At 40.9% G+C, this 19918-nt stretch overlaps 1 protein-coding gene and 1 long non-coding RNA gene across 2 annotated transcripts; both read left to right on the forward strand.

Annotated features, from left to right (window-relative positions):
* Nucleotides 1–596: 596 nt before the first annotated feature.
* Nucleotides 597–3700, forward strand: LOC145877125 (uncharacterized). The gene is made up of 3 exons (XR_014391575.1): nucleotides 597–1133; nucleotides 1586–2868; nucleotides 3356–3700. It is a non-coding gene; the product is annotated as an uncharacterized LOC145877125 (long non-coding RNA).
* Nucleotides 3701–6255: 2555 nt separating this feature from the next.
* LOC145877120 (uncharacterized) lies at nucleotides 6256–15693 on the forward strand. Its single transcript, XM_082972412.1, has 2 exons — nucleotides 6256–6272; nucleotides 13135–15693. Exons 1-2 carry the CDS (start codon nucleotides 6256–6258, stop codon nucleotides 14912–14914), a joined length of 1797 nt encoding a protein of 598 aa, XP_082828538.1. The 3' UTR covers nucleotides 14915–15693.
* The last annotated feature ends 4225 nt before the right edge of the window (nucleotides 15694–19918 follow it).

The raw sequence follows: 19918 nt of genomic DNA on the forward strand, positions 1-19918 counted from the left end.
TACTACGACCGAAACAATTGTTAACGCTGTGATAGCACCACATTCTGTCGACATAGCTCAGAAAGCACTAGAAGACATACCTTACTGTCTTGTTTCTACTGATGGGAGCAATCACGGTGCTGTGAAAATATTCCCTCTGCTTATTCAGTATTTTGATTGGAAGAATGGTGGCGTGCAAAGTAAATTAGTCGAAGTTAAAAACACTCCAAATGAGACAGCTGATACGATCGCGCAATACATCAAAGAAACACTGGAAAATAATGGGATTTTTTCCAAATATATTGCATTTACAGTAGGGTGACCATACGTCCTCTTTTTCCCGGACATGTCCTCTTTTTGGAAAACTAAAATTTGGTCACCCTAAATTATGCCAATCTGTATGTGGGGTTGTTAGAGAAGAATGTGATTGTCAGCCCTAACAATCCAATCTAGCACCTAACCAGGCTCTGAAAAAGTCTTCATTGATGACGTGTTCCATCTATTCCAGGGGACAGCAGAGAAACTTCATCGATTCCACTCCTTCATCAATACAAGCAGTAAACATCTGAAATTCACCCTCACCTTTCATGTGCATGAAACAAGTTGTCTGGACATTTTGACTAAGAGGGAGGGGGGTGGTTTTAGCACAGACCTATACAGGAAGCCGATGGACAGGAATTCCCTGTTACGCGGAGACAACTTCCACCCTACACCCCTAATAAAACAATTGTAATACTTGAGTAAAGAAAACATTTAAAATGTAAATTTGTAATTTTAATTTTGTAAATTTAAAACAAAAACAACTGTTTGTACTTATAGGGAACCAGATCATGACTACAGCTCAGTTACTAAGTCTTTAACCACACTGTGTTGTTACACTGGTGAGTAAAAACTCATGCTTCCTACATTTTAACTTTTTGTCTGAAGATAAAATGTACATTTTACTGAACTGCGTCCAGTCAGCAGATGGACTAGATGCCTCTTAGGCCGCCCATTGTGACTCCATCAAGAATTCAGCAGAACAAGTTTGTATGAAGGTCTGGCTATTAAATGGGTACATAGTTCAATAGTAATATCCTCTAAAACGCTCTGGTGACAAACTTTACTGCCCTGTTTCCAGTTGTCCACATGGCTGGAAGAACCTATTCAAGTAAGTAAGTAAATAGATTTAGAAAATGTAAAAAAAAAACGCTGTATTATTAGCTAACTAGCTACAGTGCAGGCTAACTCAAATGAGCTGCTAAATGAGCTAGCTATCTAGCCAACTACACATTCTGTATAGATAGATAGCTAGATAGAATTAAATATCACATTCTGTATAGATAGAATTAAATATCACCAGCTACCTAACTTCATTTTAGCTAGCTATCTTGATGTATTTATCACTGTAAAAAACAAACTCCACATGCATTTGTAGGTAGCTAGCTAACAGCCATGGAGGAGGGTGAAAGGATAGCAGCCCCAACTGTCAGTGAGAGAGGAGGCTATTCTGGATAGGGCAGGTACTTTTGTGTAGTTCCTGTCCCTAGAAGTGAGGACGGAGATAATAGTAACATAATATTCAGTGTGGTGTAATTTGACTATAATGAAGTCTGTTTCTTGTGAGGTTTTCTGTCCTCAGATAAAGAGCTCTATGAAAGCCAGTCTACATATGAAGAGGTCCCAATGAAGAGCAGTGGTTCTCAGTCCTGGGGACTCAGAGGGGCACATTGTTGTTTTTGCCTTCACACTGCACAGCTGATTCAAATGATCAACTCATTATCAAGCTTCAAGTGGTATTTATGTATTCATTTGTGATGCCATCCTTGATATGATCCTGTTATTGTCACATGCTACACATGTACATATGTGTGCCCATGCATCTATCAATCCAATGTTATCATGATTTGTTATCAGGGATATTATACTTTAGTAATCCACAATGACCTGGTGATGTAACAGTCTAATAATTACATTGTCTTCCATATTCCTACAGATACCTTGTAACTGGAGATTCCTTCAAAATGATTGCCTACAGTTAACGTGTAGGGCACTGCAAGGTTGGGTGACCAAGGACCAGGAGGGGATCTGCAGCTTGCCGCCGTGTGCCAGAGGAGGAGTCTGCTGCTCTGCAGGATGTTTCAAGGATGGGGTCCAACAACGCAGCAAGAGAGGCAATCCGTGTGCAGGAGATCTTCACCTCCTACTTCTTCAAAGAGGGTGCTGTTCCCTGACAACACCATAGACGTCACTATGCACAACCAAAAGCTCTTTTAAGAGCCATTCACATTGCAATAAGAGTATTCTTCTATTTACTGAGCTATGTCAACTGCAGTTATTCAATTCACAGTTTCTCTCCCTTTGATTTCTACTTCTCAGGTGAGGGTGCTGTTTAGGTAAGGGTGTGATGTCTGTGCAAAAACAAAACAGGCTATTTTAAATCACCCATATTGAAAAAATGTAGAACAATTAGACACCCTATAACCCACACCTACACACTCATGAATCAATCTGATTGATGGATTGTGTTGTGCAGTAAGCAGGTTCAGGTGTATAACTGTGGCTCCTTCCACCTTCAAAGAATAGGCAAGAGGGCCAACCATGGAGAATAGTAAGACACTTCATTATTTCTATAACTACGCTGTATTGTTTGTCCTTGTTGGTCCGTTCATGTTTTTCAGCATAAAGTACTCTGCAGCCACTTAGTGTGGTGTGGACACCAGGTGAGGCCACACAGAGATTCCTGTTGAACACTGTCGCTTTAACTACCTTATTTTCTCAATAACAGTCTCTCTCCTTCACTTCATCCCTCTCTCCTCTTCTCCCTAAATCCTCTAGGTTATATCAGCTGTGTCGGTGAACCCCTCCTGCATCTGAACTGGCTACATAGAGGGCACAGCATGATCAGAGGTGAGAGGTCACTTGGTCAGGTCAACAGGAAGTATTATTAAAGAGATGCTTTACATTGAAATACAGATAGAGATGCAGTAGTCCCAGAGTTAATGATCCCAGGTCAGTTTATATTATACAGGAAGTATTAATAAAGAGATGCTTTACATTGAAATACAGACAGAGATGCAGTAGTCCCAGAGTTAATGATCCAAGGTCAGTTTATATTATACAGGAAGTATTATTAAAGAGATGCTTTACATTGAAATACAGATAGAGATGCAGTAGTCCCAGAGTTAATGATCCCAGGTCAGTTTATATTATACAGGAAGTATTATTAAAGAGATGCTTTACATTGAAATACAGACAGAGATGCAGTAGTCCCAGAGTTAATGATCCAAGGTCAGTTTTACATTTCACCTCCTGATTGATGACTAACAATGTTAGAATAAAAAATAAAAACACAAGGTTTAAACATGCTCTCTCTCCATCTGTCTCTCGTCTGCAGATATGTTTTGATGTGAGAGGATGCCAACCCCCAGTCCCATCATCACCACCTCACCTGCTTTTAAGAACCTTTGGGTCGACGAGAGACACTATTATGTAATTGTGATGAACTGAGAGAATATTTATGTAGCACTGTGATTCATTAATCATGTGCTGCCTTCCCTGCTCCTATGTGCTTACCTCTTTCCCTTTCTGTCTTTTACACCTCTCTCACCACCTCCTCTTTCTTCCTCTGTTTTTATAATGCACAACAGATGTGCATTGAAGTACAGATTAAACTTGTATTTATAACACTTGGATAATGAGCTTTTCAATAAAGCATTTCACATTCTCTACTGGTTGAAAATGAAGTGTAATGTGATTAAATACTCCACCTATCCTGTGTTTATCAGATCAATGCAGATGAAGGGCATTAGATGTTGAGATGAACCAGTGTTAGAGTATTTACATGATGCATAGGAAGTGTAGTGTTCTGTTTTTTAACATGATATTTCTGTATATATGAATTAACTAGTTAAATCCTGTTTCTTGTCTATTAGTTACAATGTGTAACCATTGATGTCCCAGGACCAAGATTGGTAAACACTGTTGAAGTGTATAATTGTAATACATGCATGCAGACACAGCGTCATTCAAAGACTGGAATTTGATACTCCTGCTATTGGATATGACTGAAAAATAATCTCAAAGACATTCATACCTAAACTGCACCTTTATTTGCCAAGGTAGAGTACATGATCAGTGAATATGTTAAATGTACAGGCTACAATGTGGGGATCTCATGCATGGTAATAACTACATGTATATACGACTTGCATCCTTGGCACAACATGATATTATATTCTACTCAATCCATAGGCTTCATTAATGTCATTCAGGCTGTTTTGAAGTTGATACAACTGGCTATGATAGCTGAGGTTCATAGGTTCTGAACTAATATGTATACCAAACGTTTGGGTCCATACACAGATCGGCTAGATAGCTAGCTACACATCCATAGGCATACAGGTATTTTAATCATCCACTGCACAATAAGCTAGAACATAGCTAGCTACGTTATTTCATCTATCTGCATGGCAAATATCAGCAAGGCAAGCTAACACAATTGTACATTCAATTTTCAGTAAATTCTTCAGCTGGCTAGATTCTACACATTCACTGTTTCACAAAACAACAGCCTGGTTTGCTGGTTGTTTCAGGAGTCCCTAAAACAACCAGAATGACAATTACATACTCATGTCACAACACCCATAATGCTAGTCAGCTAGCTGGCTAATGTTAGCTAGTCAGCTAGTTGGTTAATGTTAGCTAGTCAGCTAGCTGGTTATTGTTAGCTAGTCAGCTAGCTGGTTAATGTTAGCTAGTCAGCTAGCTGGCTAATGTTAGCTAGTCAGCTAGCTGGTTAATGTTAGCTAGTCAGCTAGCTGGTTAATGTTAGCTAGTCAGCTAGCTGTTTAATGTTAGCTAGTCCGTTAGCTGGCTAATGTTAGCTATTCAGCTAGCTGGCTAAATCGCGATTTTCGTAAATAAACTTTATGATAAGAAAAAGCATAATCGTTTGTCTCTACATTAACTAACATTTCTGTCAACTGTACATGTTTCTGCATGATTCGTTATGACGTTATAATCCCTTACATTTGCTTCCATCCTAGTATTTCTGTCCGCCATCTTTGATCCAGTTCAGTTCTGTGTAGGGGTACCCCTCTCTCCTAGTATTTCTGTCCGCCATCTTTGATCCAGTTCAGTTCTGTGTAGGGGTACCCCTCTCTCCTAGTGTTTCTGTCCGCCATCTTTGATCCAGTTCAGTTCTGTGTAGGGTTACGCCTCTCTCCTAGTATTTCTGTCCTCCATCTTTGATCCAGTTCAGTTCTGTGTAGGGGTATCCCTCTCTCCTAGTATTTCTGTCCGCCATCTTTGATCCAGTTCAGTTCTGTGTAGGGGTACGCCTCTCTCCTAGTATTTCTGTCCGCCATCTTAGATCCAGTTCAGTTCTGTGTAGGGGTACCCCTCTCTCCTAGTATTGCTGAAGAAAGTAATGAATATTTTATGACCAGCGATGTCCCTTATTCCTACCCTTTAACTTTTTGTCTGACAAAATATACATTTTACTCAACTGCGTTACCCACTCCAGTCAGCAGATGGCGGTCTGGGAATTTAACGCGATGCTGTTGGTGTGACGTATAATGTAGTGGACGGAACTCTTCTTTCAACAGCAGCAACAGTTAGTCAGACACCACGGTAGCTTGCTAGACAAAATAGCCGAACCAATAAAGCTCTTTAGACGCGTTAGTGTATATTAGCCACTGTGTTTTAAACCCACTACTGTCGTCTAGTTAGTTATCCGATTTAATTTCATATTTACGGTGTTGTTGTTATTATTCAGCTAGCAGGCTGGTTAAGTTAGCATTAGCCTAGCTAGCTAACATTCCCAACCATGCGGTCACTGATCTACTCTCCTGCTAAAGAAGAGAATATCACAGTAAAACAAGAAGTAGAGGGTGAGGCCGTTACTGTGAAAGAAGAAAAAGACGCGTTCAGAGTGAAAGAGGAGGAGGATGTTACAGTAAAAGAAGAGGAGGATGCAGTTTATGGAGTGAAAGATGAGGAGGAGATGACTGTTACATCGATAAAGGAGGAAACTGGACATCTGGGCCCGGTTTCCCAAACGCATCTTAAGGCGTCCAATGGTTCTAACGGTGAACTTAGCCATAAGATGGTTTTGAGAAACCGTTCCCTGATTAACACTAGTAAGTACTGTCTTAAATACAGAGGCACAAACTCTGCAGTTGTTGAACTGATGTGTGGTGTTAAAGCGGAAATATGCAATAGCTACATCCATATTGTGACTTTTAAATTATTAATTTATAGCCATTGATTGTTGAAGAATATAACACATGCCTCATGAGCTTAGTTCACCAGTTTACCCAATCAGATCCCCAAATAAGCTTTTTTTACTCCAATGTCTAGAAACAATGTAAATCAACACTGTATAGCCTCAACATGGTTAAAACTATCATGTTGATATCATGGATGGTCAGTCCTTGCATCCATAGGTCTGTCTATGAATTTGAAAGTAGTTACATTTCTCCAACCCCCTAATCATCTTATTACCAAAACTGGTGGAATGACAGCTTTGTTATTGTATGAACTGCAGATTGCTGGGTTGTGTGAGTTTTTTCAACAGTAACAAAATGGCTGCCCAGAGGCTTGGTTTGGTAAACAGCTGAGGGATGGGGGAAGGAGGAGTGTAACCACTCAAATTTATTCATCCAGGATGTCATAATGATAGTTTAACCAGGTTTCTAGGCTATATAGTATATTCTAGAATTCATCCATGATGTCATAATGATAGTTTAACCAGGTTTCTAGGCTATATAGTATATTCTAGAATTCATCCATGATGTCATAATGATAGTTTAACCAGGTTTCTAGGCTATATAGTATATTCTAGAATTCATCCATGATGTCATAATGATAGTTTAACCAGGTTTCTAGGCTATATAGTATATTCTAGAATTCATCCATGGTGTCATAAAGATAGTTTAACCAGGTTTCTAGGCTATATAGTATATTCTAGAATTCATCCATGATGTCATAATGATAGTTTAACCAGGTTTCTAGGATATATAGTATATTCTAGAATTCATCCATGATGTCATAATGATAGTTTAACCAGGTTTCTAGGATGTATAGTATATTCTAGAATTCATCCAGGATGTCATAATGATAGTTTAACCAGGTTTCTAGGATATATAGTATATTCTAGAATTCATCCATTATGTCATAATGATAGTTTAACCAGGTTTCTAGGCTATATAGTATATTCTAGAATTCATCCATGATGTCATAATGATAGTTTAACCAGGTTTCTAGGCTATATAGTATATTCTAGAATTCATCCATGATGTCATAATGATAGTTTAACCAGGTTTCTAGGATATATAGTATATTCTATAACTGCCAGTGTAGATTTCCTGTGGAGGCAAATTATTAGAGCTGTTAAGTCATTGTATAATATTCAGCCAATTGTTTTTCATGCCATCACATTAAAGGCAAGACATACCTAGATTCAATTACATTCATGAATTGGTTTGAAACCTTTGTTTTAAACCCTTCTAAAAATTGGTGCCTTGCCGGATTTGTAAAAAATGGTTTGTCATGAAACTCTATTTTTTAAATGTATTTAAATGTAACCTTTATTTAACTAGGCAAGTCAGTTAAGAACAAATTCTTATTTACAATGACTGCCTACCCCGGACACCGCTGGGCCAATTGTGCGCCGCCCTATGGGACTCCAAATCACGGCCGGTAGTGATACAGCCTGGATTTGAACCAGGGTGTCTGTAGTGAAGCCTCAAGCACTGAGATGCAGTGTCCGCTGCGCCACTCGGGAGCCCCAAAATCATGTTCTAGTGCTGTCCCCAACTAAAATACATCTTGGTCAACCAAGAGTCATCTGTTCTTTCTACAAATCGCCCCATGTGTTTTTATAAAATCAACTGTATGTACTGAACTTGTCTGATGCTTTAAGCACGCTGTTTGATTAAATAATTTAAACACAAATGACTGGAGGGAGCCAGTCATCACTATAACCTGACTAGAGGGAGGGAGCCAGTCATCACTATAACCTGACTAGAGGGAGGGAGCCAGTCATCACTATAACCTGACTAGAGGGAGGGAGCCAGTCATCACTATAACCTGACTAGAGGGAGGGAGCCAGTCATCACTATAACCTGACTAGAGGGAGGGAGCCAGTCATCACTATAACCTGACTAGAGGGAGGGAGCCAGTCATCACTATAACCTGACTGGAGGGAGGGAGCCAGTCATCACTATAACCTGACTAGAGGGAGGGAGCCAGTCATCACTATAACCTGACTAGAGGGAGGGAGCCAGTCATCACTATAACCTGACTAGAGGGAGGGAGCCAGTCATCACTATAACCTGACTAGAGGGAGCCAGTCATCACTATAACCTGACTAGAGGGAGGGAGCCAGTCATCACTATAACCTGACTAGAGGGAGGGAGCCAGTCATCACTATAACCTGACTAGAGGGAGGGAGCCAGTCATCACTATAACCTGACTAGAGGGAGCCAGTCATCACTATAACCTGACTGGAGGGAGCCAGTCATCACTATAACCTGACTAGAGGGAGGGAGCCAGTCATCACTATAACCTGACTAGAGGGAGGGAGCCAGTCATCACTATAACCTGACTAGAGGGAGGGAGCCAGTCATCACTATAACCTGACTAGAGGGAGGGAGCCAGTCATCACTATAACCTGACTAGAGGGAGGGAGCCAGTCATCACTATAACCTGACTAGAGGGAGGGAGCCAGTCATCACTATAACCTGACTAGAGGGAGGGAGCCAGTCATCACTATAACCTGACTAGAGGGAGGGAGCCAGTCATCACTATAACCTGACTAGAGGGAGGGAGCCAGTCATCACTATAACCTGACTAGAGGGAGGGAGCCAGTCATCACTATAACCTGACTAGAGGGAGGGAGCCAGTCATCACTATAACCTGACTAGAGGGAGGGAGCCAGTCATCACTATAACCTGACTAGAGGGAGGGAGCCAGTCATCACTATAACCTGACTAGAGGGAGGGAGCCAGTCATCACTATAACCTGACTAGAGGGAGGGAGCCAGTCATCACTATAACCTGACTAGAGGGAGGGAGCCAGTCATCACTATAACCTGACTGGAGGGAGGGAGCCAGTCATCACTATAACCTGACTGGAGGGAGGGAGCCAGTCATCACTATAACCTGACTAGAGGGAGGGAGCCAGTCATCACTATAACCTGACTAGAGGGAGGGAGCCAGTCATCACTATAACCTGACTAGAGGGAGCCAGTCATCACTATAACCTGACTAGAGGGAGGGAGCCAGTCATCACTATAACCTGACTAGAGGGAGGGAGCCAGTCATCACTATAACCTGACTAGAGGGAGGGAGCCAGTCATCACTATAACCTGACTAGAGGGAGCGAGCCAGTCATCACTATAACCTGACTAGAGGGAGGGAGCCAGTCATCACTATAACCTGACTGGAGGGAGGGAGCCAGTCATCACTATAACCTGACTAGAGGGAGCCAGTCATCACTATAACCTGACTAGAGGGAGGGAGCCAGTCATCACTATAACCTGACTAGAGGGAGCCAGTCATCACTATAACCTGACTAGAGGGAGGGAGCCAGTCGTCACTATAACCTGACTAGAGGGAGCCGACCAGTTCTGAAAGCCTTTTGCCGTACCCTCATCCTACTCCTCTGGTGATGTAGACGTTATCCCAGGCCCTGTGTGTCCCCAGGCGCTCTCATTTGTTGACTTCTGTAACCGTAAAAGCCTTGGTTTCATGCATGTTAACATCAGAAGCCTCCTCCCTAAGTTTGTTTTACTCACTGCTTTAGCACACTCCGCCAACCTTGATGTCCTTGCCGTGTCTGAATCCTGGCTTTGGAAGGTCACCAAAAATTCTGAAATTTCCATCCCCAACTACAACATTTTCCATCAAAATGAGAGGAGTTGCAATCTACTGCAGAGATGGCCTGCAAAGTTCTATCATACTTTCCAGGTCTAAGCCCAAACAGTTCAAGCTTTTAATTAAAAAAATGAATCTCCAGAAATAAGTCTCTCACTGTTGCCGCCTGTTACAGACCCCCCCTCAGCTCCCAGCTGTGCCCTGGACACCATATGTGAATTGATTGGCCCCCATCTATCTTCAGAGTTTGTTCTGTTAGGTGACCTAAACTGGGATATGCTTAACCTCTCTAGGGGGTGTGGGATGCTACCGTCCCACATGGCCAACATCCAGTGAAATTGCAGAGTACCAAATTCAAAAACAGAAATACTCATTATAAGAATTCATAAAACATTCAAGTGTTATACATCGGTTTAAAGATTAACTTCTTGTTAATCAAACCACGGTGTCAGATTTCATAAAGGCTTTACCGTGAAAGCATACCATGCGATTATCTGAGAACAGTGCCCAGCAGACAAATCATTACAAACAGTTACCAGCCAAGTAGAGGAGTTACACAAGTCAGAAATAGCGATAAAATGAATCACTTACTTTTGATGATCTTCATATCGTTGCAACTCACAAGACTCCCATTTACTCAATAAATGTTTGTTTTGTTCGATAAAGTCTCTCTTTATATCCAAAAACCTCCGTTTTGTTCATGCGTTTTGTTCAGTAATCCACAGGCTCAAAGGCAATCACAACAGCCAGACGAAAAATCCTAAAAGTATCAGTAAAGTTCGTAGAAACATGTCAAACGATGTTTATAATCAATCCTCAGGTTGTTTTTAGCCTAAATAATATATAACATTTCAACCGGACAATAACGTCGTCAATATAAAAGGTAAACAAGAAAGGTGCGCTCTCGGTCTCGCGCATGAAAAATCTCTGAGATACTGAATGGTCCACTCATTCAGAGTGGTCTTACACTCTCATTTTTCAGGATGCAAGCCTGAAACTATTTCTAAAGACTGTTGACATCTAGTGGAAGCCCTAGGAAGTGCAATTTGAGACCTAAGTCAATGGAATCTGTATAGGCAATCAATGGAAAACTACAACAACAACAAATCCCACTTCCTGGATGTATTTTTCTCAGGTTTTCGCCTGTCATATCAGTTCTGTTATACTCACAGACATTATTTTAACAGTTTTGGAAACTTTAGAGTGTTTTCTATCCAAATCTACCAAGTTTACTTTGGCACGCTTTTCATCCGGAGGTGAAAACAGTGCCCCCTACCCTAGTGAGGTTAACACCCCGGCCGTCCTACAATTCAAGCTAGATGCCCTCAATCTCACACAAATTATCAAGGAACCCACCAGGTACAACCCCTAAATCTGTAAACATGGGTACCCTCATAGATATTATCCTGACCAACTTGCCCTCCAAATACACCTCTGCTGTTTTCAATCAGGATCTCAGCGATTACTGCCTCATCGCCTGCATCCGTTATGGGTTTGCGGTCAAACGGCCACCCCTCATCACTGTCAAATGCTCCCTAGAACACTTCTGCGAGCAGGCCTTTCTAATCGACCTGGTATACATATTCGTCGCCAAACCCAGTGGCTCCAGGTCATCTATAAGTCTTTGCTAGGCCGACTTCACTCAGCTCACTGGTCACCATAGCAACACCCACCCATAGCACGCGCTCCAGGAGGTATATCTCACTGGTCATCCCCAAAGCCAACACCTACTTTGGCTGCATTTCCTTCCAGTTCTCTGCTGCCAATGACTGGAACGAATTGCAAAAATCGCTGGAGTTGGAGACTTATATCTCCCTCACTAACTTTAAGCATCAGCTATCTGAGCAGCTTACCGATCGCTGCAGCTGTACACAGCCCATCTGTAAATAGCCCATCTGTAAATAGCCCACCCAACTGCCTACCTCATCCCCATGTTTTTATTTAAGTTTTTTTGCTCTTTTGCACACCAGTATTTCTACTTGAACATCTATCACTCCAGTGTTAAATTGTAATTACTTAACTACTATGGTCTATTTATTGCCTTGCCTCCGTACTTCATTTGCACACACTGTATATAGATTTTTGTATTGTGTTATTGACTGTTCGTTTGTTTATCCAACGTGTAACTCTGTTTTTTTTTGTCGCACTGCTTTGCTTTATCTTGGCCAGGTTGCAGTTGTAAATGAGAACTTGTTCTCAACTAGCCTACCTGGTTAAATAAAGGTGAAATACATTTTTTTTTTATTTATCTTAGCTTTATTGACAACACTCAAATGGATACTGTCATTAACGCAGTTCTTCAATAATTACACATAATACTTAATACTGTAGATGTTTAGTTACAGTCACATGATCAACTATCAGAAGATCCAGGAAATACTTTTCTGAATGCCAGTCAAATTACAAACATCACGACATGCAACAACAACCAAAGTGCTTCTTCATTCATTACTCTGGTAAAGACAGTTATGCCGTGCTCCACGTTGGATCCAACATCCCTAACAAATTGATGTTTATAATGTGTTATTGTCTGCTTGATTTACTGTAGGGTCTCGTTAGTCCGTTTGGAAACGGAGATACTTAGCTCATAATGTGTAGAGAACTGTTCCTTGATGGATAGGCTATTGTTCAACACACAGAGCTATTTTCCTATATTTGTTGTTAGGTGTAGTTATGGGTCCTACAGTAGGTCTATGTTATTGTTAGGTGAAGTTATGGGTCCTACAGTAGGTCTATGTTGTTGTTAGGTGAAGTTATGGGTCCTACAGTAGGTCTATGTTATTGTTAGGTGATGTTATGGGTCCTACAGTAGGTCTATGTTATTGTTAGGTGAAGTTATGGGTCCAACAGTAGGTCTATGTTGTTGTTAGGTGAAGTTATGGGCCAATTTGGCAAACAGTGTACAAACCCTCATTGTCAGGCTGATGGAAAAGCCAAAGAGCATTTTACTGGTTGAAGTGTTTTTTAAGTACAAAGCGGTTGATTTGCGATGACGACACAAACATTATATTAAGCAGGAGATTCAAGCGAGCCTGACAATTATAATCCAAAGTAGTGTGAAATGAACTCATTAGCAACCTGGTAATGGAGGTTACTCCCCTGAGCAAACATCTTTTCTCACCAGCAAACATAGAAAAGGGCCTCCAATCTTAGATGTTACTACTAATGTGAAAACAAGACAAAATATGACTATTGTTGCTCATTTTAAGACAAATGTCAAGTAATCATTACATTCATTACAGATGTCAATTGTTGTTCAACATCATGGCTACGCTGTTGGCATCACCTTTTACAGTGGATTTCTGCTGTTGTGGGCCTTTAACCATCTGTATGACTTTGTCATTCACACAGGAGAGAGACGGGACTATCGTGGATCCTCTGGGGAGCCTCAACAACCTCATGATGCTGATGAGGCAGAGAAGAGTCTCTCCAGATCAGAACTCCTCAAGAAACACCAGCAGAGACCCACAGGGAAGATAATTAACCTCTCTGACTGTGGGAAGAGATTCACCTCATCAGGCATTAAAATTCATCAGAGAACACACACAGGAGAGAAATCTTATTGCTGTGGTCAATGTGGGAAGAGTTTTGGTAAATCTAGCAATCTGACATCACACCAGAGAACACACACAGGAGAGAAACCCTATAGCTGTGATGAATGTGGGAAGAGTTTTACTCGTTCAACCAGCCTGAAATTACACCAGAGAACACACACAGGAGAGAAACCTTTTAGCTGTGATCAATGTGGGAAGAGTTTTACTCAACTAGGCAACCTGATAACACACCAGAGAACACACACAGGAGAGAAACCTTATAGCTGTGATGAATGTGGGAAGAGTTTTACCAAATCAACCAGCCTGAAATTCCACCAGAGAAAACACACAGGAGAGAAACCTTTTAGCTGTGATCAATGTGGGAAGAGTTTTACTCATCGAAGCAGCCTGATATCACACCAGAGAATACACACAGGAGAGAAACTTTCTAGCTGTGATGAATGTGGGAAGAGTTTTACTCGTTCAACCAGCCTGAAATTACACCAGAGAACACACACAGGAGAGAAACCTTTTAGCTGTGATCAATGTGGGAAGAGTTTTATTCAGCTAATCAACCTGATAACACACCAGAGAACACACACAGGAGAGAAACCATACAGCTGTGATGAATGTGGGAAGAGTTTTACTCATTCAACCAGCCTGAAATTACACAAGAGAACACACACAGGAGAGAAACCTTTTAGCTGTGATCAATGTGGGAAGAGTTTTATTCAGCTAATCAACCTGATAACACACCAGAGAACACACACAGGAGAGAAACCATACAGCTGTGATGAATGTGGGAAGAGTTTTACTCATTCAACCAGCCTGAAATTACACAAGAGAACACACACAGGAGAGAAATCTTTTAGCTGTGATCAATGTGGGAAGAGTTTTACTCATCGAAGCAGCCTGATATCACACCAGAGAATACACACAGGAGAGAAACTTTCTAGCTGTGATGAATGTGGGAAGAGTTTTACTCGTTCAACCAGCCTGAAATTACACCAGAGAACACACACAGGAGAGAAACCTTTTAGCTGTGATCAATGTGGGAAGAGTTTTACTCAGCTAATCAACCTGATATCACACCAGAGAACACACACAGGAGAGAAACCCTATAGCTGTACTCAATGTGGGAAGAGTTTTGTTCAATCTGGAGAACTGAAGATGCACCAGAGAAGACACACAGGAGAGAAACCTTATAGCTGTACTCGATGTGGCAAGAGTTTTGTTCAATCTGGCGAACTGAAGATACACCAGAGAACACACACAGGAGAGAAACCTTATAGCTGTGGTCAATGTGGGAAGCGTTTTGGTCAATCTGGCCAGCTGACATCACACCAGAGAACACACACAGGAGAGAAATCTTATAGCTGTGATCAATGTGGGACAAGATTTGCTTGGCTAACCAGCCTAGTATCACACCAAAGAACACACACGGGAGAAAAACCTTATAGCTGTGATCAGTGTGACAAGAGATACTCCGATAAAAGACATCTGATCAAACATCAGAAAATACATGAAGGAGTTGTTTCATGATATCAATGATATAATGTCACAATGTAGAATGTTTTAACATTGTAGTAGGAGTATTTTAATGATGTCACAATGTAGAACCCTAAACGTTTGTCCCCTGTTCTATTGATTTCAACATGATATGGATATTAGCCTCAGGGGGGAAATCCAGGCTCTGAAATGGAAGAGTTACTATTTATGTGATTTAACAAAAAGTGACTAACACAAAAAGAGTTGTGTTACACTTACCACGTTGGTGACGCACTTCAATCAAAATGTATCTGGCTGTTTTCTACAAATTGTCCTCTAACCAGGGATGTACACATTATTCCCAGATTCTGTGTGGTTTTTGAGCTGTTAGTTTTAACAGGACTTGCAACCTCCTCTCCCTCCTCTCACCCAAATGATTTCAACATGATATCGATGAGTTATGACAAATAAGTGTTGTGTTCCTTTGTTTAGCGACCCCTAAATTTAAATGCATCACTCCAAAATGTAGCTGACTGTCTTCTGCAGGTTGTCCTCTAACCAGTGAGGTAAAATATATCTCCATTTACATGTGTTTTTTGTTTTGTTGTGTTAGTTTCAAGAGCAGGTTCAACCTGATTTCCCCCCAAATGGATATAAGATTTGTGTTTTGCGTTTAGCTAGTGCGTTGCTATGGATCTTTATTCATTTTGACTGCATGTTTTTCCGTATTGGAGATGAGTTTTGTTTGGGCTCGTTCCAAGGAGACGAGAGTTCTAGAAGCTAGTGGGATTTAGAAAGAGGAGAGTTCTAGAAGCTAGTGGGATTTAGAAAGAGGAGAGTTCTAGAAGCTAGTGAGTTTTAGGAAGACGAGTGTTCTAGAAGCTAGTGAGTTTTAGGAAGACGAGAGTTCTAGAAGCTAGTGGGATTTAGGAAGACGAGTGTTCTAGAATCTAGTGAGTTGTAGGAAGACGAGAGTTCTAGAAGCTAGTGGGATTTAGGATTCTATAGAAAGAAAAAGGAGAAACAAATAATCCTATTGTATATTATTATTTAGAAATACGTGTTTTTTTCTTGTTTTTAATTGTTGACATCCAGTAGACACCATGTTTATATTGGTGAAGGTGAATCATTGTAGTTGATTATAATGTGAAATGGAAGTTGTTTTCTGTTGGTGGTGAGCAAATTTGTCCAAAAGAAATGTAGGATATATTTGTTGTCTTAAGGGGGAAGGTGTTACAGGCTTTGGTTTTTCCATTTATGTTTTGAGGTTGGACTTTAGCACGTCTAGCTCGTTAGCTCGTCAGCACGTCTAGCTCGTTAGCACATCTAGCTCGTTAGCACGTCTAGCTCGTCAGCACGTCTAGCTCGTTAGCACGTAGGACGCACTGATTGGTGTCACCTCGTTAGTCAGTATGTGTTACACCTGTGCTGGCTTGTCCATCTCGTTAGTGGGAAGGTGTTTCACCTGAGCTGGTCCAGGTTCTATTTAAGAGTGTCTGGCCCAGTGCTCCAGTTGTCTTGATACATGTGGAGAGTCAACACCTTTAGTTGCTCCACCTTTTTGGTTTACTTCCTGTCTTTAAGTTTGGTGTGGGTTTTTCTTTTGTTTTCCTCTTCTTGGGCAGATTTAGTGGGTCTCATGGTGGGTGTCTTTTAGGTCCCAGTTGTTGTTACTAGTCAACTTCCAGTGGACACCCCCATAGTGTCTTTCAGAGCCCCTCCTAAAAAACAAGTTCTATTTTGGGTTGGATATAGCATCATATTGTTGATATTTTAATCAATGGCGTTTCCTTACAATGCTCATTCATCTTTCAGTTGTTATTGTTTTTTATCCTCATATTTGTGTACTAAATTTTTCTTTTTATTTTCATAGTTTTTTCCTGTGAAGCCATTGTGTTGCATCCATGTCTGAAATGTGCTGTATAAATAAAGCTTGATTTGATTTGAACATATTGTGAAACAAATTAACCCAATGACTGACCAATCAACAAACTATTGGTCCACCTTAGTATGAAAAACTGTATCAATCCCACTTTTCCAGCCTGCTGAAGGCGTGGTGGAGTGGTAAACACCACCCCCGGCTCTACCAGGGGCTTGAGGTGGTCTCCCACAGCTCTGCTTATGTCATGTTCTGTGACCTTGCTGTTCCATTTATTGACTGTCCCTGCAACACAGAAACACATTTAGTCATATTATATATAACACTCAAAGTAATGGATATGGAGCATCTATGGCCTCAGTTACACCTGGCACCTAAATGTGACTTCTGTCATCCGATCACTCCAAGCTGCATTAGGTTCAGATCTACCAGGATGGGCCTTTGACACAGTCAGGCCACTGATTATGCATCAGCAATGTAAAGAGATGGGGTGAATGAGGGGAAAAGTACATTTGACACAAATTACCTTCATAACAAATCAAATGTTGTTGGTCACATACAGGTGTTCAGCAGATGTTATTGCAGGTGTAGTGAAATGCTTGTCCACAACAAATACCTAATACACACAAATCTAAGTAAAGGAATGGAATTAGGAATATATAAATATATGGATAAACAATGTCAGAGCAGCATAGACTGAGATACAGTTTATACATATGAGATGAGAAATGATATGTAAACATTATTAAAGTCAACTTCGGTACAACATACTATACTAGTATAGTACTACTAGAGCAGCATAGACTGAGATACAGTGGAGGAAAAAAGTATTTGATCCCCTGCTGATTTTGTACGTTTGCCCACTTACACTTTCACTGACAAAGAAATGATCAGTCTATCATTTTAATGGTTTATTTGAACAGTGAGAGACAGAATAACAACAACAAAAAATCCTGAAAAACGCATGTCAAAAATGTTATAAAATGATTTGCATTTTAATGAGTGAAATAAGTATTTGACCCATTTAACTTGTTCTCTGAAAATAAAATGTACATTTTACTGAACTGCGTCCAGTCAGCAGATGGACTAGATGCCTCTTAGGCCGCCCATTGTGACTCCGTCAAGAATTCAGCAGAGCAAGTTTGTATGAAGGTCTGGTTATTAAATGGGTACATAGTTCAATAGTAATATCCTCTAAAACGCTCTGGTGACAAACTTTGCTGCCCTGTTTCCAATTGTCCACATGGCTGGAAGAACCTATTCAAGTAAGTAAGTAAATATATTATGAAAATGTAAAAAAAACCGATGTATTATTAGCTAACTAGCTACAGTGCAGGCTAACTCAAATGAGCTGCTAAATGAGCTAGCTATCTAGCCAACTACACATTCTGTATAGATAGATAGCTAGATAGAATTAAATATCACATTCTGTATAGATATAATTAAATATCACCAGCTACCTAACTTCATATTAGCTAGCTATCTATTTATCACTGTAAAAAACAAACTCCACATGCATTTGTAGGTAGCTAGCTAACAGCCATGGAAGAGGGTGAAAGGATAGCAGCCCCAACTGTCAGTGAGAGAGGAGTCTATTCTGGATAGAGCAGGTACTTTTGTGTAGTTCCTGTCCCTAGAAGTGAGGACGGAGATAATAGTAACATAATATTCAGTGTGGTGTAATCTGACTATAATGAAGTCTGTTTCTTGTGAGGTTTTCTGTCCTCAGATAAAGAGCTCTATGAAAGCCAGTCTACATATGAAGAGGTCCCAATGAAGAGCAGTGGTTCTCAGTTCTGGGGACTCAGAGGGGCACATTGTTGTTTTTGCCTTCACACTGCACAGCTGATTCAAATGATTCAAACTCATCATCAAGCTTCAAGTGGTATTTATGTAATACATTGTCTTCCATATTCCTACAGATACCTTGTAACTGGAGATTCCTTCATAACGATTGCCTACAGTTACCGTGTAGGGCACTGCAAGGTTGGGTGACCAGGGTCATCTGGGACTGCCTCCTGGAGGAATTCAGGTGTGTGAAGGCTACCTGTGTCCTGCGTAACTTCATGAGGATGGACACGAGGACCAGGAGGGGATCTGCAGCTCGCCGCCGTGTGCCAGAGGAGGAGTCTGCTGCTCTGCAGGATGTTTCAAGGATGGGGTTCAACAACGCAGCAAGAGAGGCAATCCGTGTGCAGGAGATCTTCACCTCCTACTTCTTCAAAGAGGGTGCTGTTCCCTGGCAACACCATAGACGTCACTATGCACAACCAAAGGCTCTTTTAAGAGCCATTCACATTGCAATAAGAGTATTCTTCTATTTACTGAGCTATGTCAACTGCAGTTATTCAATTCACAGTTTCTCTCCCTTTGATTTCTACTTCTCAGGTGAGGGTGCTGTTTAGGTAAGAGTGTGATGTCTGTACAAAAACAAAAACAGGCTATTATAAATCACCCATATTGAAAAAATGTAGAACAATTAGACACCCTATAACCCACACCTACACACTCATGTATCAATCTGATTGATGGATTGTGTTGTGCAGTAAGCAGGTTCAGGTGTATAACTGTGGCTCCTTCCACCTTCAAAGAATAGGCAAGAGGGCCAACCATGGAGAATAGTAAGACACTTCATTATTTCTATAACTACGCTGTATTGTTTGTCCTTGTTGGTCCGTTCATGTTTTTCAGCATAAAGTACTCTGCAGCCACTTAGTGTGGTGTGGACACCAGGTGAGGCCACACAGAGATTCCTGTTGAACACTGTCGCTTTAACTACCTTATTTTCTCAATAACAGTCTCTCTCCTTCACTTTATCGCTCTCTCCTCTTCTCCCTAAATCCTCTAGGTTATATCAGCTGTGTCAGGGAACCCCTCCTGCATCTGAACTGGCTACATAGAGGGCACAGCATGATCAGAGGTGAGAGGTCACTTGGTCAGGTCAACAGGAAGTATTATTAAAGAGATGCTTTACATTGAATTACAGATAGAGATGCAGTAGTCCCAGAGTGAATGATCCCAGGTCAGTTTATATTATACAGGAAGTATTATTAAAGAGATGCTTTACATTGAAATACAGATAGAGATGCAGTAGTCCCAGAGTTAATGATCCCAGGTCAGTTTATATTATACAGGAAGTATTATTAAAGAGATGCTTTACATTGAAATACAGATAGAAA

This window comes from Salmo salar, unplaced genomic scaffold (genome assembly GCF_965601325.2).
Source record: "Salmo salar unplaced genomic scaffold, fSalSal1 ptg000687l, whole genome shotgun sequence".
Lineage (NCBI taxonomy): Eukaryota > Metazoa > Chordata > Actinopteri > Salmoniformes > Salmonidae > Salmo > Salmo salar.